The following is a 22,515-nucleotide window of genomic DNA, read 5'->3' on the forward strand; positions in this document are numbered from 1 at the left end:
CATTTTCACATGCTCACTCTCCAGCAAGTCTTACCACTGCTTCGCCAGGGAGACTTCCTAGCAACCTTAGACCTCAAAGATGCATACTTTCACATACCAATACACCCTGCTCACAGAAAGTATTTGAGGTTCACCATTCGAGGGCAACACTACCAATTCAAGTTCCTGCCATTTGGGGTGACAACAGCTCCAAGAGTGTTCACCAAATGTCTAGCTACAGTGGCAGCACATCTCAGAAGGCAACACATCCATGTGTACCCTTATCTGGACGACTGGCTAATACACGCGCCAACAGCCCAGGAATGTGCCGACAACATGTCAAAGACCATATACCTACTGCACAGTTTAGGATTCTCACTGAACTACCCAAAGTCACACCTACAACCCTCCCACGTCCAACAGTACCTGGGAGCGACAATAGATACACTGTCAGCAAAAGCATATCCCAGCACAGCACGGGTCCAGGGAATGCAGACGCTGATACAAAAGTTCAGACCCCAACACTCACTACCAGCTCGAGTGTTAATGCAGCTAATAGGCATGATGGCCTCGTGCATATTCATAGTCCCTCACGCCAGACTACATATGCGTCCGCTACAAGAATGCCTAGCAAGGCAGTGGAACCAGGCTCACGGGCAATTAAAAGACCTAGTGTTGGTGACCAGTCGGGCATACATCTCTCTACATTGGTGGAATCCACAAAACATTTGCAAAGGGCGACTGTTCCTAGAGCCTGTCCCACAAATAGTCTTAACAGCGGACGCATCCCTACTAGGATTGGGAGCCCATGTCCTACACTACACAGTACAGGGACTCTGGAGTATACAGCAAAAGAAAATGCATATCAACCTTCTAGAGTTGATGGCCATCTTTCTAGCACTAAAAGCTTTCGCGAAACACTTAAGCAACAAAGCTGTGTTGATCCGGATGGACAACATGACAGCTATGTATTACATTCAGAAACAGGGAGGAACACACTCACCACAGCTGTCGCACCTAGCTCAAGCAAGGTGGAAATGGGCCATTCAGAGGAACATTTTCCTCATGGCAGAACACCTCCCAGGCAAGGACAACCAAGTTGCCGACCTGCTAAGCAGGCACAGCCAACAGATGCACGAATGGGAAATTCACCCCAAAGTGCTCCAACCATTCTTCCGGAAGTGGGAACACCCGGAAATAGACCTGTTTGCCACAAGCGAAAACGCAAAATGCCAGTTCTTTGCCGCCAGGTTCCCACATCCGCAGTCGCAGGGCAATGCGATATGGATGAACTGGTCCGGAAAATTTGCGTACGCTTTTCCCCCAGCTCCATTAATACCGCTGGTGGCACGCAAAATGCGCCAACATTCTCTGATGCTAATTCTAGTTGCTACCATGTGGGCGAGGCAACCATGGTACACAACGTTCCTAGAACTATCAGTGGTGCCTCATCAAAGACTGCGACTCACACCCAGTCTTCTAACTCAGAACCATGGTGAAATCCAGCACCCAGATCCGCAACAGCTGAACCTAGCGATCTGGCTCCTGAAATCCTAGAATTTGGATACCTCAACTTGCCCCTAGACTGCATGAATATTATCAAAGAGGCAAGAAAACCCACTACCAGAGCATGCTATGCAGCAAAGTGGAAACGTTTCTTCATTTACTGTAACAACAATGACATTAACCCACTTGATGCTTCCACTCAAAACATCATCTGCTACCTATTGCTCCTCCAACGGTGCAATTTAGCCTTCACTTCCATCAGGATACACCTAGCTGCGTTAGCAGCATATCTGCAAAACAGGCAACACCTTTCACTATTTAAAGTGCCAGCAATTAAAGCGTTTATGGAAGGACTTAAACGCGTAATTCCTCCAAGACACCCACCTTCACCAGTCTGGAATCTAAACGTTGTCTTAACCAGACTAATGGGACCACCTTTTGAACCACTGCACTCATGCGAGCTACAATTTCTTACTTGGAAAGTGGCTTTCCTTATTGCCATTACTTCGCTTCGAAGAGTTAGTGAGCTGCAAGCCCTAACTATTCAAGAGCCATTCATTCAAGTACATGCAAATAGAGTAGTTCTTAGAACAAACCGTAAATTCATGCCAAAGGTGGTATCCCATTTCCATATAAATCAAACTATAGAACTGCCAGTGTTCTTTCAGAACCCACAAACAGTAGCTGAAAGGGCCTTGCATACCCTAGATGTCAAAAGAGCTCTGCTATACTACATAGACAGAACTAAAACATTTCGAAAGACAAAACAATTGTTTGTTGCCTTATCGCCACAACACAAGGGTAACTCTATTTCAAAAGCAGATATAGCCAGATGGATAGTTAAGTGCATCCAAATATGTTATTTGAAGGCAAAACGCACTTTAACAGTCTCCCCTAGAGCGCATTCCACACGCAAGCTAGGGGCATCCATGGCTTTTCTTGGAAATATTCCTTTACACGAAACTTGTAGAGCAGCTACATGGTCAACCACACATACATTTACAAAACACTATTGTGTAGATGTACACTCAAAACAGAAAGCTGCTGTAGGACAGGCTGTTCTCAAAACTCTTTTCCAGACTGCTGCAGCTGGCACAGGTAGCCACCGCTAAGGGAGACACTGCTATACATTCTATGCACAGATATGAATTCAGCAGCCCACATGCCTCGAACGGAATATGCTACTTACCAGTATGCATCTGTTCTTGGCATGTAGGGCTGCTGACATTCAGATCGCCCACCCACCTCCCCGGTGCCTGTCGCAGCTGCAGCATTCACTCTTTGCATGGACATCTCTTACTGTACTATACTCCATCTCTGCCACAATGGCGAAAAACAATCTGAGGATGGAGAGGATGCCCATGCGCACTGTAGTCCGAGGGAGGAGCCACCTGTCTCGTGATACTTCGAAAACTCTTCCAGGACAACAATGTGCAATCATCCGGACCCAACACTAGGCGGCGATCTATGCACAGATATGAATGTCAGCAGCCCTACATGCCAAGAACAGATGCATACTGGTAAGTAGCATATTCCTTGTGTCTCTTTTTGTGGTGTGCCTTGTGTGTCGTCTGTGTGTACTGCGTTGATGCTTCCCACATGTCCTCAGGAGTTTGGCCTGTCCGCTCTGCACCATGCTACCCCCCGTAGAATTGGCTACCCTAGTAATTACTTCATTGTCCATGGAACGAGGCAAATGTAATATCAAGCAAATTGTGTGTCTCTAGTTTTTTTGCTTGGAACTAAGAAATCACTTGAATGTAAAAACAGGAAAGGCTGATTCTTATGGAACAAATGTTAATGAATCTTGATTCGCGTAGTAATGTATGTTTATTAAAAAAACGGTTTGGATTTTCATGGGTAAAATAAATTGATTTATGATTTTATGTTTGTAACCGCTCTGAAGAAGCGCGTTGTAGGGCGAAATGTGTTGTCTGTTTGCTGTAATGAAGACTGTTTACATGAATCATCTAAAGAAGGAGTAAAAGACACTTTAAAGAAACACAGATGAAGTCATCATTGTTTGTTTAATCTGAGTGCAATGCTGTTTGAGTGTATAAATACTATACTGGTGGGGACCAGTAAATGAGATATTCATATATATCTATATCATAATGACCTTCGTAGGTGACACCTACAGTTTTAGCTGTAATTCAATCTGTGCCTCCCTAAAATCCACTTGTAGAGACGTCACTGCTTTGTACTTTGTTTTCTACACAATCACATTAAGGAATATCTCCCTATTCATGATGATTAATGTTTAGGGACCATATTGGCGTGGGAAGTGTACATTTAATTGCAGAGTTATTGTGGATAAAAAATCTTAAATTGAAACTGGATTTATTAGAGGTAGAAAGAAAGCATAATTCAACAGCACTCCATTTTATAGTATGTAAGGATTTGCATTGCAGGACCAAATAAATGACTTGGAGACAGCTAATGCTAAATACCTATTTCTGAAAATAGATCAGTACAATACAGTGACGTTGGGTATGTGGCAGGGAGACTCCTGGCTATCTGAGTGCACGGTAAGAGCATGGTTTTATGGAAGAAATCGGATTTCCCAGTAGTAATAGTGTAACTGGGGAATGACTCAAACACTTCTAATGGTCAGTATATTCTGCTGACATCATCATGAGGCAGTAAAGGATGGGACTACCTCTAGTCTAACGCCCTTCCAATGCTATTTATCAATGAAGGAGAAGCTTTAGATTCACTGATTGTTTAGGTATTACAGGCCTTTTATGGCCTTTAAACAACTATAGTGCTGGTCCCGGTAGGTATATTTTAAATAGTTAAGTGAGCTTTGAAGTGTACTCAGGATGGCAGTGGTTGGTGTGCAAATGGAACATGTCACATTTCAAAAACTCTTCGCCAGAACAGCATATTTGATAGTTGAAATATTTTTTATGGCTCTGGAAAAATTTAGCATGCCAAAGTATAAAAAGTTTAATTTTAAACCTGTGACCTTTAGCAATATGAGATTTTTTTTAAAGGGGGTAGCTATGAATTTGAAAGCTTGCCATCTACTGATCTTTACTCAGATTAAACGTTAAATCTGTTTGAGTGGTGTAACCAACATGTATGTTATTCTCCTTTGTATATTTTGTGGCTTGCCTCTTCCTCACCTTATCTTGCTGATTGGGAGGTCAAGTGACCTTGTTAATTATGTAATGTCTGTGTTCCAGGGAGGATCTCCTTTTATGCTATTTATAGCTTTATTCTGAATTGCAATTTAATTATAATATCCAATTGAAAAGGAAGGACACCCTTGAGCTGGTTTAGGGAGCAGAGTTCAAGAAGTTATCAAGCAAAGAGTAAATAAGCGGAATTGCAGTGAATCGAGGGTTAAGTTAAAATGGAGGGTAACCATCAGTGGCAAAGACGAAATATAAACGAGCAGTTAATTTGGTATGGGGAAGATTAATGCTCATGAAGCTACAGGTGTAGCGTGTATTGCACCTTAAAAGACTAATTAACTAGTTAATTATGTTGAATTGAGAAAGTGAAACAAGTGGGGCTGTTGTGAACCTGGGACTCTATTTTTCTTCACTACTTGAAGGAGCAAACCAGAAGAATAGTGGAGCGTTGTAAATCTTAAGTGTAGTGAAGTACTAATCCTTAAGTAACACTTAAAGGAAGTAGTATTGAAGATCTTACCTTAAGCTCTATGACTTTTGCTGCAATGGTAAAGAGAGACCTGTTTATGGTAATGCCAAAGCTGTAAGCGTCAAATGGATTAATGAAGTTGTTAAAATATGGTAAAAGAGGATTCCAGAAATAGCTAGAATTTAAGCATACTAATAGACAAAGTAGATATCAAGACTGTTACATGCTAAAACAGCTAGTTTAAAAATATTTTTTTTGTATTCCACAGGGATTTTTGAAGAACGAAAAAGATAATGCAATACTCTCTGCTATTGAGGAATCCAGAAAAAGGGTGAGTGTGCTGCAATTGCAATTTTCAGTTTGTTTACTGTGGGATTAGCTACAATGCGCTTTTTCTGCAGACAAATGTCATACACACCATCCCTCAACTCCAGGGAATAAAAAATTAAACATTGGCAATGCTAAAAGTTTTGTCAATTCAATCAGTCTTTGTTTGATAATTTTCCAATCATAAAAGACACAATACATCATAAAAATGCCATTAAAAAGATTATACCCTAAAAACATACAGTCTTAAGATTAATATATCATTATCGAAAGACCCTGACAATATTTCATTGAGATAGCTCTTAAAACAATCCGTATAAACATTCCTTCAGAAATTTGAAGACAAAAAAGTAGGAACCGCTATAAAATAAATAATAATTCATGGAGAAGGAAGATTTTTCCTTCGCAGTGCCCATGCCCAGCTAAGGAATTTCGCAACAGCTTTAACAATATCAGATCTGGTGTTTGTTACCAAAACACGCAGTGCTACCATACCCGATCTTGTACCCAAGTTAGCGCAAAGCGGCTTAAGCCACTTGTGACGAGGGCTACTGTGGCAGGGCACACAAAAAATACGTGACTATTAGACTCTTCGTGTGATGAGCATGATGGACAGTTAATATCTGGAGCATTGTTCCAGTTTACAGTGAAAAGTAGGCCTCTGCTTCCACAACACTTATGTTCCATAAAGATACCTGTGAGCGGATTACTATCCACCACCGATAGGGTCAGCTTAGTAATCATATCCCAATAATACGCTTGATATTCATTTTTACTGGGAAAAGAATTCCCTATCGGGTCATCCCACAGGTGTCTAAGCCCCATATCATACAATTTACGCTTAAGCTTCTGGAGCCATTTGATTTTTGCAGATGAATCAGCGTTCCTAATATACATTAGAGCCTGTGCATAAGTTACCAATTCTGGAGAGGTCCACAGCCTCCTCCAGTAAACTAATGGTCTAAATCCCGCCACCTCATCAAAGGAGGAACAGCCTAAATCTAATAGCAAAGGCCTGGTAGGGGTAGATTGTGGGAGGGCGGTCAGTGTTCTCAAACTTGTTTTGCGCCCAAACTAGGGGTGATAAATCTTCGAACCCCCAAAGTTCGGCACCATATATTATGGAAGCTCTGATTTTCCCATTGTAAATTGATATAGCTGGCATCACCCGTTTTGTAATTGAGAGTCGGTGTTCTTTTAATAAGGCACCCGCTAATTGGTTATGCCATAAGATCATAACATCTATCTGTGGTGACCAGTTCACCTATTTAGGTATGACTATGGGCAGGAGGATGAAGATGTCGGTTTGTTCCAGGGGTGCACTATTCAATTCGACTCTGCCTTTAACAGATTTATGTTTCTCCATTATTAGGGTGTCTTTCATAGATCCACATGCTTGAATATTCCCTGTCGTCGAAGTGGGAGCCCCACGGTAAATAAAATAGCAATAATATCGCAATAAAATATGTATGTAAAAACATAACACATATAAATACACACTAGAAACAGTTGCAAATACCAGGTCATCATTCCCACATAGGAATACATGGAGAGAGAGAAAACTTTTGTAACATATCCCGGTCATTATGTTAGTCCAAACTACAGCCAATCAGGCGCAAGCACCCCTCCAGAATCTTCTCCTCAGAGGCTCAGGCCCTCAGATTTTCTACCGCACGTCGTGTGAAGGGATTCTCCCTGAGCTCTGCTCAGTTGTCTACTTTTCTCTGGTTTTCCAGTACTTTTACAAGGTCTTCAAGTAAGAAGTCTTTGTTTAGACCTTGTACTTCTTGTGGGAAGTTGAGACTTTATTCTGAAGACCCCCACAAGAAATGTATATACTGTCTTTATCCTGACCATGAGGTAGGCAAATGTAAAATCTGCAGGACTTTTTCCACCAAGACCTTAAAGGATAGGGAGGGTCGCCTCCTCCTCTGGTTACAAAGGCTGAAAGACAAGGATTCAGCTCTTTCTGACGCAGAAAGCCTGATGTCAGGTACTTCTAAGGCCGCCTCTAAGCGTAGCAGTGTGCAGGATGTACCTTCTCCCTTCTTGAAGAAGAAGAAACTCTCACTCTTGAAGGCTCCTGTGGTGTCGCCTCCTCCTCCTGCTACGCCGACGCCCCCGAGATCTGACTCTGGCATCTAAGGCTTCTTCTAAGCACGTTTCCACTTCAAAACATGCAAAATTGTCGACGGGAGCGCAGACGATTGTCCCGACAACGAGATCTGCAGTCTCGGCTCGTCGACGATAACAGTGACGACGACTTCGGCTTCTGGTTCGTCGACGGTGACTGCATTGACGGCGTCTATGTCGACGAAGGTATGCCTCAGCTTTAAGACTGTCTCGTCGACGATCCCTATCGCCTCGACGTCGAAGAAGGGTCCCTCGTCGTCATCAGGATTTACGTCGTCAAGGATTGTAAAGAAAGCCTCCTCGTCGTCGGCGGCTCTGTTGACGGCGGCTCTGTTGACGGCGGCTCTGTTGACGGCGGCTCTGTCGATGTCTGTTCTGTCGTCGTCGACGGCTTCGCCAACGATTTCGTCGACGGTGGTGCCATCATCCTTCGCATCCTTGCCTCTGGTGCCGATTTCTTCCTCCGGGTCTGGTGTTTCCTCCGCCGACCCTTTGCACCAACATCGCCAAGTGCCTCTGGAACAGCTTGCCATTCCACGTGACACACAGCCCCCATCACCCCTGTTTGCAACAGGTTCTGAACAGGACTCTGGTTCTGAGGAAGACGAGGATGATCATTTCCGGGCAGCACGCAGCCCTTCTGAACTAGTCATAAAGTGTCAAGACTATGGGGATGATCACGAGGAGTCGTATTTTCAGGAGGAGGAACCTACGGCAACACTTCCTCTGTCCCTCATTTCCAATCTCCAGTATATGCTGGAGGATTACAACAGGCGTTTTCTGCCGTCTCGCCATGGTTCACCTCTGCCTACGGCTCCTGCGCCTGCACCAGCTCCTGCCGCTGTTCCGCTGCCGCAACCTGCACCGCCACCTGCTCCGGCTTTGACCTCTATTCAGGTCCATGCTACGGTGTACGAAGATGATGATGATAATCTTCGCCCAGACCGAGAGTATGGCGAGTTGCACGATGATGATACCGATGGTGATGGCGATATGCAAGATTGGGACGATTACCAGATTCAGACACCATCCCCACCTCCTGCAACTCCCGGGGATTCCCCTCCTGTGGACATTGAAGGCTTTCACCAACTCATGGATAGAGCGGCACTCCGCTTTAAACTTCCTATCGTTCAAAGGGAAGAAGACTGCTTTCTTTACGACTTTAAGAGTCAACCTTTCAAACCAGTTCGGACAGTCCCAATCATCGACTTCATTTGGAATGAGGGAGTCAAGTTGATGCAAACGCCGAATCCCATCCCTGCACAACTACCTCGTTTGGAGAAAGAGTATAAGGCGCCCCAGGGTTCTCCAGCTTGCCTGGTGGCACAGCCTAAGCCGGGTTCAGTAGTCACCCAGGCCGCCCAGCGCCACTCTAGGAACCCATCTTCCCCGATTACAGCTCCTCCTGATTGCGAAGGTCATTGCCTCGATGCCATCTAGCGAAAACTTTCAACTATGGCTTCCACTACTGTAAGGGTCGCTAATGCGTTGGCCATACTGGGACTCTACGATCGTCAGATGTGGTCTGACATGTCCACTTTTGTTGCACCCATTCCCTAGTCCTCCAGGGCAGAGGCTCTTAAAATTCTTCATGAGGGGGAAAGAGCGCCGGAAGAGATACTGCTCCGTGGATATCGCCTGTACTGGCTTCCGTCAGCTTGCGGGGGCAGCTGTTCTGCGACGCCAGGGTTGGCTTCGCTCTATCTCCTTTCGCCAAGAATTTCATGCAAAAAAAGGAAGCTATGACTGCCCCCTTTAGCTCCCCCTCCGCAAGCGCCTCCCTTCCCCTCCCACCCCCTCCCCCTGCACACTTTTTTCCCCTGCCTCCTCTGGGTCAAGAACTTTATTGACCCCCCCCCTCCCACTGCAACGATTATACACCACACCGGACGACTCACATTGCTGACAGAGAAACGCACATACCCACCCTTGCCCGTGTTACTTCCCATCTGATTTGATTTTATTTAGTTTTCAGTTCCTATTTTAACGAGTTCTTGTTCAACGTTTATTACCATGTGAATATTGATTGACTGGCGGATCCCTCTGGGCCTCACCCAGTGACCGCCAATGCGGATTAGAGTATGCTGACACTGCAATTCCCAGGGATGAGCGCGCTTCTTTTGGGTATGGAGCAGGAGGCACACCTTAGAAATGGGGACATTGACGTACAATGTACATGACCTGACACACTGAAACTCTCAGAATGTCCTGACCTTCTCTTACATAATGCACCCTCCAACCGGGATGGCACCTATTAGCCTTAATGTACCTGATGTAGTTTGCTGGAAGTAATCCTGATTGTTTTCAAGTGGTCCCAATTATTCCTGAACTGTTTGTTTAATGACAAAGGTGCCCTAACCCAGATGTTTGACTTGCAGGACACATGTGGCAAAAATTGTTAACTTAGCGAACTGTTGTTGATTATGTATATCCTTGCACAGCTGTGTTTGACATTCTTGCCATATTCTTTCTTTTTATTGTGTATAAGGGACGGATACAGAAAACAAGTTTATCCTGAAACAACCGCTGTTACTTTTTTGTCATGTAATCTCATATAAGAAATGCAATAAAAATATTTTTTAAAAAAAAGAGAATTTCAGACAAAAATTCTCGACATGCCTTATGACGGCGAGTCACTCTTCGGTCAACATGTCAATGAGGCACTGCGGACGATGAAGAAAGATACTGAAACGGCTCGTTCCTTGGTTACTTTACAGTTCCCAAACAGCTTTTTCTTGGTGCGCGCGGACTCAGCACCACCTTCTTTTCGTGGCGGATCTAATCAATACCGCTCCTATGGCCAGGGAAATCAACGGTGTTCCAGCAAGCTGCAGCAGACCTCTCGCCAGCAGTCTTCCAAATCATATCGTGGAAAATCTTCCTATAGAGGTTCCACTTCCAAAAAGCAATGACTTACCTTTCCCGCGCAAGGTTGGAGGTCGAATCTCCCTGTTCTTTTCTCAATGGTCCTCAATCACCTCGGACCGTTGGGTGCTGGATATTGTATCAAAGGGCCATGCCTTGGAATTCGTAAAGTTTCCTCCTCACACTCCTCCGACTGGTCCGCCTCCTGCACACCTCAAAGAACTTTTACAGCAGATTCGCATCATGATTCAAAAAGGTGCCATCGAAGGGGTTCCCAAGTCTCAGAGGGGGATGGGATTTTATTCCCGGTTTTTCCTCATCCTCAAAAAGACAGGCGACTGGCGTCCAATCCTCAATTTACGGGCACTGAACCAATACCTGAAGTGCCAGTCCTTCCGCATGCCCACGCTGATGAAGATCTTGCGTCTTCTCTTCAAGGACGACTTCATGACCACCATCGACCTCCAGGATGCTTATTTCCATGTGGCAATTCTTCCTCGTCACCGGAAGTACTTGCGCTTCCGGGTGGGGCGTAGAGACTTTCAATTCAGGGAGCTGCCTTTCGGCCTGGGCTCCGCCCCTCGTGTCTTCACAAAGGTTTTGGCTCCAGTGGTGGCTTACATACGTCTACAGGGCGTCCACATTTTTCCATACCTAGACGATTGTCTGATCAATTTGCAGTCTCACAGCCAGCTGTCTCGAGACACTCAACTCTGTCAGACCTTATTTCGCTCCCTCGGTCTTTCCATCGATGCAGAGAAGTCTCAGGTCAACCCAGCTTGCTGCAGGACTTTTCTAGGCGCCACTCTGGATACTTCACTAGCCAAAGCATTCGTGTCTCACGAACGTCAGCTGCGGATTCTACGCCTGGTTGCTCTCATTTGTTCAAAAGAGTCTGTTTCCATTCATATATTGAAGTCTTTTCTGGGAATGGCGTTCTCCTGCTTCTCTCTGATCCCAAATTGCAGGCTCAGGAGTCGCCCCATTCAGGAAGAATTGGACGATCAGTGGTGTCAGGTCACCGGCTCTTTCAACGATCTCGTTCGTGTGACCGCCCGGATGAGGTCAGCTCTCCTGTGGTGGGCGCAGCCATCCAACGTGGCTGCCGGGACCTTTCCTCACCACAGCTCCGGAACTCATTCTGACCATGGATGCCTCCTTGGAAGGTTTGGGCGCACACCTTCAGGGGCTGTCCATCAAGGACAAATGGGCTCCGTCTCAACGCTCCTGGCACATCAACAGGTTGGAGTTGATGGCCATCTTCCTGGCTCTCAAATCGTTCCATCTTCTGATCTAGGGAAAATCGGTGCTCATCCAAACTGACAATACCACCAGTATGCTCTATGTGAACAAGCAGGGCGGCACCAAATCTCCTCTCCTGTCTCGACTGTCACAGACTATCTGGGATTGGGCGCTTCGGCACCACATTACCCTAACAGCAGTTCTTCTACCGGGCATCTCGAACATCCTAGCAGATGCCCTCAGCAGGTCTGCATCCTCGACTCACGAGTGGGAGCTACATCAGCCGACTCTGGACTTCATCTTTCGGCGTTTGGGTCATCCACACATGGATTTCTTTGCGAGCCTAGTGAACCGGAAATGCCCGTCCTTTGCAAGTTGGCTTCCCCACCCAGAATCGTCCGGGAATGCCCTTTTGATGGATTGGTGCGGTCTATTCGCCTACACCTTTCTGCCGATTCCACTGGTTCCTTGAGTGTTGTGGAAGATGCGGAGGCAGCCGTGCCACATTCTCCTGATCGCTCCCAGATGGCCTCGACAAGCGTGGTTCTCGGAACTGCAGCTTCTATCACAGTGCGAACCCATTCTCCTTCATCCTCGAGCGGACCTCCTCACGATGGACGAGGGTCTGATCTGTCATCCGGACCCCTCCTCTATCAGATTATTGGCCTGGAACCTGAGCACCTTGAATTTGCCCATTTGAACATCCCGCTAGAATGCAGAGACATTCTTGCCAATGGCAGAGCTCCATCTACAATAAAGACTTATAAACTAAAGTGGAAAGATTCTGTCACTGGTGCGCAGCTGCCAACATTCATTCTACATATAAACAATGAGATTCTATCAATGTGTAGAGGTGCAAAATATTTTTAATGTGTTTTTTATTCTAGTGAAATGCTAGGCTCTCTCTTAGAGATGGAAAGACGAGAGCACAATGTGCTTGTTAAAATACCCCTCACACACTAAAAAAATCCTTTAATGTCATGCTTCATCATAGGGGTCTTCCCGTCCCTATAACGGGGCGGGGCGTGCTACGACCAGACGGACTACGCGGGAGCACTATAAATGTGACAGGGCTATGTGTTGGTGTAAGGGTATCAGTGAAGTGTAGGGACCTAACTAGTGAAATGCAGAAAAAATACAAAAATTAAAAATTCCCTGGCTTAGTAGAAAAATAAATTTTATTAGCTTCTCTAGCTGGGAACATTAAGAAGGGGAATGTGAGGTAGAGCAATTGCTAGCTACCTAGTCGACATGTTTCGTAGGCAGTCCCCAACTGCCTACTCATCAGGACCATATAGTGGACCCTACTGCTAATCGCTCGGTTCTACAGTAATCAGCCTACTGTCCTACAAATATAACAGCAAAAATAAGCTGAATATTTGAGCTTCAGGGCATGAGCTGGCCCAAGTGAAGCATGGTACTAATAGTACGTACCAAAAAGAATGACCAATGGTCTCTATAAATAAAGAGGAGAAAAAAGAGGGAGAAAGCACAAACAAATTCATGTTTTCACTTCGATCAATATACAACTGTGATTGATCTAATGTAGCATTGATAACATTGTGAATAAAGCGAATTGCCTTATTTGAAGCTATTATTTTTGCCTTGTATCGAGCAAAGTAGTCGATATATACCTCTCTTAACTGGTTACATACACCAGGCGTTTCAACTGGAACCTTCCAAACTGAAATGGTTCACAATTATCTCATCACCCATACAAATGTGACTCAACACACTCACACACCCGATCACACAGATAGGAAAAACGAGACCCATGTATTTCGTTAGTTGTCAAACGTGGTACTCTAGAGATGTCGGTAGGGGCCAACATAATGGCATTATACATACTTTTTTGTTAATGTTCAGTGCCCCATGAGCTTGCAGGCGGAGGTTGTTTTGCTCGGTTGACTGAAAAAATAAATAAATAATGCCGCAACCATTGTCAGATATAGCTCGTTACTGCCTTATCGACAAAATGCCCCAGTGACCCATTTATTAGAGACTCGAGGTCTGAGTCTATTACTTACATCACCGGCGTGAGAGTTTGCCTCTGTTCATACCTCCGTGCAGCTCCGAGGACTATCGGTCACTCGTCTGCGGTGTAATTATAACTGATCGTTCCCTTCCGTGTTGTTTGCTGCTTCAGGTCGACGCCCATAGTAAACGCTAGAGCGCTGAATCAAAAAATGGCCGCCGCTATTCGGCACAGGGTGAGGAGTGCACCCGGAAGTCTTTTCACGCTTTCTCCTATTCATTAAAAAACGGCGCATACGTGTATGTACACAGAGCTAATTGTGATATCATTTTTCAAGTGGTAGATTGTTAGTTATAATCATAGGACCTTATGATATTTTTACTAATCGCCAGGCATTGATCATCGTTCGCAATTAGTACATGGGTCCATATGGTCTCTTTGTACAGTATATGATCGGCTTGTAATTTTCATAGGGGTCACGGTGGTTGTGATTACAGCTGTCCCCGCTATTCACCACTATCTACTATTTATTAAAAAAGGGGGGGGGGGAAAGCGCAGAGGTATGCACACAAAACTAATTGTGATATCTTTTTTTATACAGTAAATTGTTAGGTATAACCATATGTCCTTATGGTGTTTTTGTATTAGCCAGGCATTAATCATAAATCGCAATTTGTGCATGGGGCCATATGGTCTCTTTGTGCAGTGTACAATCAGCTTGTGATGTTCATAGGGGTTACGGGGGTTGTGATTACAGCTGTCCCCAAGGTATGTCATCGTTCAGACCCATTTTATGGGATTGAATGCGAAACACCCACCTTTGTTCTTTTTCCAGCAGGAACCTTTCGTTACCCACTTGTTCTATCACAGTCCAAGAAATTTCTTCGGGTTTATGGTTCATTTCCAGGAAGTGATTAGTGAGTTTAGTGCTTGTTTTTTTACACTTTATAGTACTTTTGTGCTCACCTATCCGGATTTTTACTGCCCTACTAGTCATTCCTACATATTCAAGTTTGCAGGGGCAAGTGATTAGGTAAACCACATTGGTACTGTTACAGTTACTGAAGTTCCTTTGTTCCCAGACTGTCCCATTGTTGAAGGTCAAATTGTTGCTTTTACTCGTTAGACAACAGACTTTACAGCCTCCACAAGGATGATGGCCATGTACAAAGTTTGGATTCTTTTGCCCAGTGTTATTGGTAGTTTTGGGTCTTGTGTGGACTAAGACATCCCTTATGATTGTGCCTTTTTATGTGAGAAGATTGGTTTTGGTATTTGCAGACCACCACTATTCAGAATCTTCCAATTCTTGTTGATAATCTTTGTCACTTGGTTAGAACTTGTGTTATAAGTGGTGACGCAAATCGGTCTTTTATCTTCCTCTTTTGGTATTTTTTCTTCCAGAAGACTCTCTCGGCAGTTATTTTTGGCTCGTTTGTATGCCTGATTAATGATCTTATCTGGGTACATTCTTGCTTCCAGTTTCTTTTTTAGATCCTTGGACTGAAGTTTGAAATTATTGATCTCTGTGCAGTTTCTGCGGAGGCGCAAAAACTGGCCGTAGGGGAGGTTGTCCCGCAGATGTTTCGGGTGGAAGCTGTTGTACAGCAATAAACAGTTTTTTGAAGTATTCTTGAAGTGGGTGGTTGTCATTAATCTACCATCCTTGGGGAAAATATTCAAATCCAAGAAGACCAAATTGCTGTTGGAGGTGGTGCTTGTGAATTTCAGATAGTCATCTTGTAAATTCAACCAACTTAGAAATTGCTCGGAAGCCCTTGCATCTCCATCCCAGATAAGGATATCATCAATGTATCGTTTCCATATTTTAATGTTATCTCCGATATTCCCAGACACCGCGTAATGTGGTGATGGAATGCTGTTCCCTAGCGCTAAGAGAAAACTTCTTCGAATATAAAGGCGTCTTGTATTTACAAAAACACGGCTGCAGCATGGGAAGCACATTTGCTCCCAGCATAGCTGGCCTTTATGTGCACCACCTGGAAGTGACCAAAATACTGAATCCCAACAACCCCTTCAGAGATAACATTAAAATATGGAAACGATACATCGATGATCTCCTTATCATCTGGGATGGAGATGCAAGGGCTTCCGAGCAATTTCTAAGTTGGTTGAATTTACAAGATGACTATCTGAAATTCACAAGCACCACCTCCAACAGCAATTTGGTCTTCTTGGATTTGAATATTTTCCCCAAGGATGGTAGATTAATGACAACCACCCACTTCAAGAATACTTCAAAAAACTGTTTATTGCTGTACAACAGCTTCCACCCGAAACATCTGCGGGACAACCTCCCCTATGGCCAGTTTTTGCGCCTCCGCAGAAACTGCACAGAGATCAATAATTTCAAACTTCAGTCCAAGGATCTAAAAAAGAAACTGGAAGCAAGAATGTACCCAGATAAGATCATTAATCAGGCATACAAACGAGCCAAAAATAACTGCCGAGAGAGTCTTCTGGAAGAAAAAATACCAAAAGAGGAAGATGAAAGACCGATTTGCGTCACCACTTATAACACAAGTTCTACCCAAGTGACAAAGATTATCAACAAGAATTGGAAGATTCTGAATAGTGGTGGTCTGCAAATACCAAAACCAATCTTCTCACATAAAAAGGCACAAAGCATAAGGGATGTCTTAGTCCACACAAGACCCAAAACTACCAATAACACTGGGCAAAAGAATCCAAACTTTGTACATGGCCATCATCCTTGTGGAGGCTGTAAAGTCTGTTGTCTAACGAGTAAAAGCAACAATTTGACCTTCAACAATGGGACAGTCTGGGAACAAAGGAACTTCAGTAACTGTAACAGTACCAATGTGGTTTACCTAATCACTTGCCCCTGCAAACTTGAATATGTAGGAATGACGAGTAGGGCAGTAAAAATCCGGATAGGTGAGCACAAAAGTACTATAAAGTGTAAAAAAACAAGCACTAAACTCACTAATCACTTCCTGGAAATGAACCATAAACCCGAAGAAATTTCTTGGACTGTGATAGAACAAGTGGGTAACGAAAGGTTCCTGCTGGAAAAAGAACAAAGGTGGGTGTTTCGCATTCAATCCCATAAAATGGGTCTGAACGATGACATACCTTGGGGACAGCTGTAATCGCAACCCCCGTAACCCCTATGAACATCACAAGCTGATTGTACACTGCACAAAGAGACCATATGGCCCCATGCACAAATTGCGATTTATGATTAATGCCTGGCTAATACAAAAACACCATAAGGACATATGGTTATACCTAACAATTTACCGTATAAAAAAAGATATCACAATTAGTTTTGTGTGCATACCTCTGCGCTTTCCCCCCCCCTTTTTTAATAAATAGTAGATAGTGGTGAATAGCGGGGACAGCTGTAATCACAACCACCGTGACCCCTATGAAAATTACAAGCCGATCATATACTGTACAAAGAGACCATATGGACCCATGTACTAATTGCGAACGATGATCAATGCCTGGCGATTAGTAAAAATTTCATAAGGTCCGATGATTATAACTAACAATCTACCACTTGAAAAATGATATCACAATTAGCTCTGTGTACATACACGTATGCTCCGTTTTTTAATGAATAGGAGAAAGCGTGAAAAGACTTCCGGGTGCACTCCTCACCCTGTGCCGAATAGCGGCGGCCATTTTTTGATTCAGCGCTCCAGCGTTTACTATGGGCGTCGACCTGAAGCAGCAAACAACAAGGAAGGGAACGATCAATTATAATTACACCGCAGACGAGAGACCAATAGTCGTGGGAGCTGCACGGAGGTATGAACAGAGGCAAACTCTCACGCCGGTGATGTAAGTAATAGACTCAGACCTCGAGTCTCTAATAAATGGGTCACTGGGGCATTTTGTCGATAAGGCAGTAACGAGCTATATCTGACAATGGTTGCGGCATTATTTTTTTTTTTTTTCAGTCAACCGAGCAAAACAACCTCCGCCTGCAAGCTCATGGGGCACTGAACATTAACAAAAAAGTATGTATAATGCCATTATGTTGGCCCCTACCGACATCTCTAGAGTACCACGTTTGACAACTAACGAAATACATGGGTCTCGTTTTTCCTATCTGTGTGATCGGGTGTGTGAGTGTGTTGAGTCACATTGGTATGGGTGATGAGATAATTGTGAACCATTTCAGTTTGGAAGGTTCCAGTTGAAACGCCTTGTGTATGTAACCAGTTAAGAGAGGTATATATCGACTACTTTGCTCGATACAAGGCAAAAATAATAGCTTCAAATAAGGCAATTCGCTTTATTCACAATGTTATCAATGCTACATTAGATCAATCACAGTTGTATATTGATCGAAGTGAAAACATGAATTTGTTTGTGCTTTCTCCCTCTTTTTTCTCCTCTTTATTTATAGAGACCATTGGTCATTCTTTTTGGTACGTACTATTAGTACCATGCTTCACTTGGGCCAGCTCATGCCCTGAAGCTCAAATATTCAGCTTATTTTTGCTGTTATATTTGTAGGACAGTAGGCTGATTACTGTAGAACCGAGCGATTAGCAGTAGGGTCCACTATATGGTCCTGATGAGTAGGCAGTTGGGGACTGCCTACGAAACATGTCGACTAGGTAGCTAGCAATTGCTCTACCTCACATTCCCCTTCTTAATGTTCCCAGCTAGAGAAGCTAATAAAATTTATTTTTCTACTAAGCCAGGGAATTTTTAATTTTTGTATTTTTTCTGCATTTCACTAGTTAGGTCCCTACACTTCACTGATACCCTTACACCAACACATAGCCCTGTCACATTTATAGTGCTCCCGCGTAGTCCGTCTGGTCGTAGCACGCCCGCCCCGTTATAGGGACGGGAAGACCCCTATGATGAAGCATGACACTAAAGGATTTTTTTAGTGTGTGAGGGGTATTTTAACAAGCACATTGTGCTCTCGTCTTTCCATCTCTAAGAGAGAGCCTAGCATTTCACTAGAATAAAAAACACATTAAAAATATTTTGCACCTCTACACATTGATAGAATCTCATTGTTTATATGTAACGTTTAGGAGGGTGATTCTATCTCAACCTCTATGCTTCCCCTTTTGGTTTTTTGAAAACATTCATTCAACTCCAGCTCAGTTACTACCGTTCTTTTTAGATCTGGCACAGTCAGGGCTTTACCTCTCCACTTTGAAAGTTTTCTTGACGCCGATTTCTCGCTTCCGGCAGGATGGCTCCTCCTCTCTCTGCTCTTCCCGAATCATTCGTCAGTTTTTCAAGGGGCTGTTCAGGAAGTTCCCCCCCATTAGGCGTCCTCCTCCCACCTGGCATCTCAACATTGTTTTGGCGGAAGGAGGAGCCTAGCTCGCGGCCGTGATGGTCGCCCTTTAGCTCGGCTCCCGCAGCCCTCCGTCCTGATTGACGATCCTGTCTTTTATCCTGTCCGAGGAAGACACATCTTTTGGGGCATTGAAACATAACGATTTGTTTGTACTTACCATCCGACCCCGGGGTCTCGGTGTGCAGTGGCTCCGGAGTTGTGGCCTCCGAGGGATCGGGGCCTCTGCGAGACTTGGACCGGGACCTGGCTGGCGGGATCCGACGGCTCTCGGCCCCGGCCGAGAGCGAGAACCAGTGTTGGGAGCCGATGTGCGAAGATCCCGGGGATCCTGACCCGGGCCTGCCCTGGTGGCCGCGCGACCGATGTGGGTGAGAGGCCCCGGGACCTGATTCTGTGAAGGGGTCTCCCTCCGCCGCTGCTGGTCTGGCGGCCCTGGTCCTCGGGGCCCGGACTCCGCTTGTCTGGGGCGCCGGGGCTGGTGCTGGCGGAGACCCGTTGTGGGCGGATATCCTTTTGGCATCGAGGCCGCCCTTGCTGGGACCCCCGGAGCTTGTAAAGTCCTACATTTGCGAACTGTTATTTCCGGGGGTCTTGGTGGGCGGCGATTGGGCTGATTCACGAAATGGCGGCCGACCCTCTGGAACGAGAATCACCCTGTGGCGGCGGGCCCGTGTTGCCTAATCGGGTGGGGAGCGGATCTGGTGGACGTGAGCCTACGGTCAGAGATATCCTGGAAGCACTGAGATCCCTGCACGCTTCCCTGGCCCTGGGAGTCTCGGTGGGTCCGCCACGATCTGCCGCCATTTTGGGCGGCCATCTCTTCTTGTCGCCCTCTTGTTTCGATGACTTCATTGCCTCGCCCCCCTCGATTGACTTGAGTGTCTCCGCCGCTGATCGAAGATCGTGTGGTGTGCCGGTGACTTTGGGGTGCCCTGCTTTTCATGGTTCGGACCCCGGGGACTTGGATGCTGTATTGCGACCATGTTTGACATTGTTGCCTGAAACTATTGATGGACTGCCTCCTGTGCTTACTTCGATGACATTGCCTGTGTCTATAATTGGGACCACCTCGCCCGATCTAGTGGCGCAACTGAACTCCTGTTTTCCACTGATCGTGCTGCGATTGTTGATGCATCTACACTTTCGGTTCGGACTATTGCTCCCTTGTGGATCTATCTACCCCCCACGTAGCTATGTTAGTCACCATTCCACTCGACTATATGCTGATTTCGTATTTAGTATGTGGTTTTACATTGCCATGTGGTGGGTGGGATTTGTCGCTCGAAAGGGTTGGGGGTGAAATGTACGACTTCTGTTGGATTCCCGGTATACGATTTAGTAGTATCATTGTTTTTCATCGTAGAAAGGTGGGCGGTCCCCTTCTCTTAATGTTTTATAGCACGTGCTGAGGTGTCGTCCTGGACTGTTTTTGACTGTATTTTTCTGGTTGGGTGGAGGGCTGCGGCCACCCGTTCGGATTATAGTTATTCTGCTCCTCCCTCCCTGTCCTTTTTTTTCTTTGCTTTGGTTGTTCTTTTTTGTGTCGTTCTTCTTTCTTACTTCTCGCTATATTTCGGGTTCTGGTTTAGGGCGACAGGCACGCTGTCTGAAGGGTAGGCCATAGCCTTCTACAGGGGTGCAGGGTGGGTCGGGTGGGTTGGGTACTATTTTTTTGTTTGTCCTCTGGTTCTATGGCCCTTTTCTATCTCTTTTTCGTGAGGCCGCGTCTGTCCTGACCTCCTTTGGTGTGTTTCGGGTGGGGGGTGTGGCATCGTTAATCCTCCTGATAGGTTTTGGCTGTCTTTCTCCCCGATTGCCATTCCCCACTTGGGCCGTTACTCCGTTTGTCTCCTGTCTCCCTGCCACGGGGGGCCTGGGTCGATGTGTCTTCTTCCTTTCGTTTTTCTTATTTCTTTATTTCCCTTTTTATTGTCTTTTTTTGTCTCCCCTCCGTCTTCCCTTCCCTTCCCCCTCCCCTACCTCGTCCCCCCCCCCCTTTTTCCTCTCGGTGTCCTAGAAGTTCTTATGACGAGTTGGTTTTGGTTTATTGTCTTTCCGATCCCTCTGTTCTGGCTTGGTAGTATCCTGGGTGGCGGGCATGTTACGAGCAGAATGCTCAGGGGCTGATTGTGTCTCACATATCCTGATTTCTTGAATGCATTGTATTATCCCCCCAGATCTTCTGGTCCCATGCCCCCTTATTAATGTTGCAGTTGATTACGGGATATCGGATGCCTCCGTATTGAAAGTGCGCCTGTCATACGTCTTCTCCCCATATTATAAAATTAAGCCTTATTTACTCCTGTGTTTTAGCCCTTTGGTTCCCGAATTTCTTCTCCCCCCTTTTATATTGTACGGCCTCTGCTTTGTATTGATTGATTATGTGATATTTGCCTGGTGACTCCTGATTGTATTGTACATTGCGGCCGGCCGGATGGGTTGTAGGCCTTGACTTGTCTCTCCTTTTTGATGTCAATAAAGGTTTTCAAAAAACAAAACAAAAAAAAAAACATTGTTTTGGCACAATTAATGAAGGCACCATTCGAGCCTATCCACAAAGCGGATTTGAAATTTTTAACTTGGAAAGTGGCCCTTCTCCTTGCTTTAACCTCTTCACGTCGCGTGAGTGACATTCACGCATTTACCATTAAGCCTCCTTTTCTCCAATTCAAATCGGACTGTGTAATGCTTCGCACCAACCCGGCTTTCCTGCCTAAGGTGCCCACTGACTTTCACCTCAATGAACCTGTTTTCTTAACCCCTTCAGCGCTAATGACAAGGGTAACTCGTCATGGACTTTCCATTGATTTCAATGGAAAGTCAATGGACCTCGCACACACCCCTTAGCAGCCAAGTGGTTAAAGACTTTCTTTCCCAATCCTCAATCTCCAGCGGAGCAACGTTTACATTCTCTGGACATTAAGCGATGCCTTAAATTTTACATGGATAGGACAGCACCCTTTCGCAAATCTGATCAGCTGTTCGTAGCCTACGGACGCATGCGCAAGGGGCATTCTGTCACCAAGCCAACTATTGCACGTTGGATTTCTTCAGCCGTTTTTCTTCTGTCATCATAAAGCTGGCAAGCCTCTTCAATCCTCGGTGAAAGCTCATTCCACCAGGGCGATGTCATCCTCTACTGCCCTGTTTGCTGGTGTGCCGAATCACCAAATTTGCCGAGCAGCTACGTGGTCCAGCAGGCACACTTTCACGAGCCATTACTGCCTTGAAACGATCAACGAAGCCGATACGGCAGTGGGACAAGCGGTGCTTCGCAATCTTTTTAACTAAGGTGAGCCTCTGCTTTCTACCCTCCACCTATATGGTTTGTGTAATGATATTTTTATTTTATTATTATCATCATTCCTACCTGGCTATGCTTGATGTTTTGCATTTTCATGGCTATACATTGCTGATTTTGCTCTTGCTGCAATCTATTTCTGCTCACTATTCTATTCAAGCATGTGAATCTATGAAAGACAACCTAATACTGGAGAAGAACAATTATTACTTACCTGCAAACAGATGGTTCTCCAGTATTTTTCTCTTTCATAGA

The 22,515-nt window shown here is 45.1% G+C and overlaps 1 protein-coding gene across 2 annotated transcripts in view; it reads left to right on the forward strand.

The window, feature by feature from the left end:
* NUP93 (nucleoporin 93) overlaps positions 1-22,515 on the forward strand; it is a 655,917-nt gene that overhangs the window by 122,972 nt on the left and 510,430 nt on the right. For both annotated transcript variants that reach the window (XM_078671250.1, XM_078671251.1), the window contains exon 4: positions 5,363-5,425. In XM_078671250.1, the coding sequence (XP_078527376.1) occupies positions 5,363-5,425 (63 nt within the window). The remainder of the gene's footprint in view (positions 1-5,362; positions 5,426-22,515) is intronic.

The sequence above is a fragment of the Lissotriton helveticus genome, chromosome 12, assembly GCF_964261635.1.
Source record: "Lissotriton helveticus chromosome 12, aLisHel1.1, whole genome shotgun sequence".
In the NCBI taxonomy this organism is placed as follows: Eukaryota; Metazoa; Chordata; class Amphibia; order Caudata; family Salamandridae; genus Lissotriton; species Lissotriton helveticus.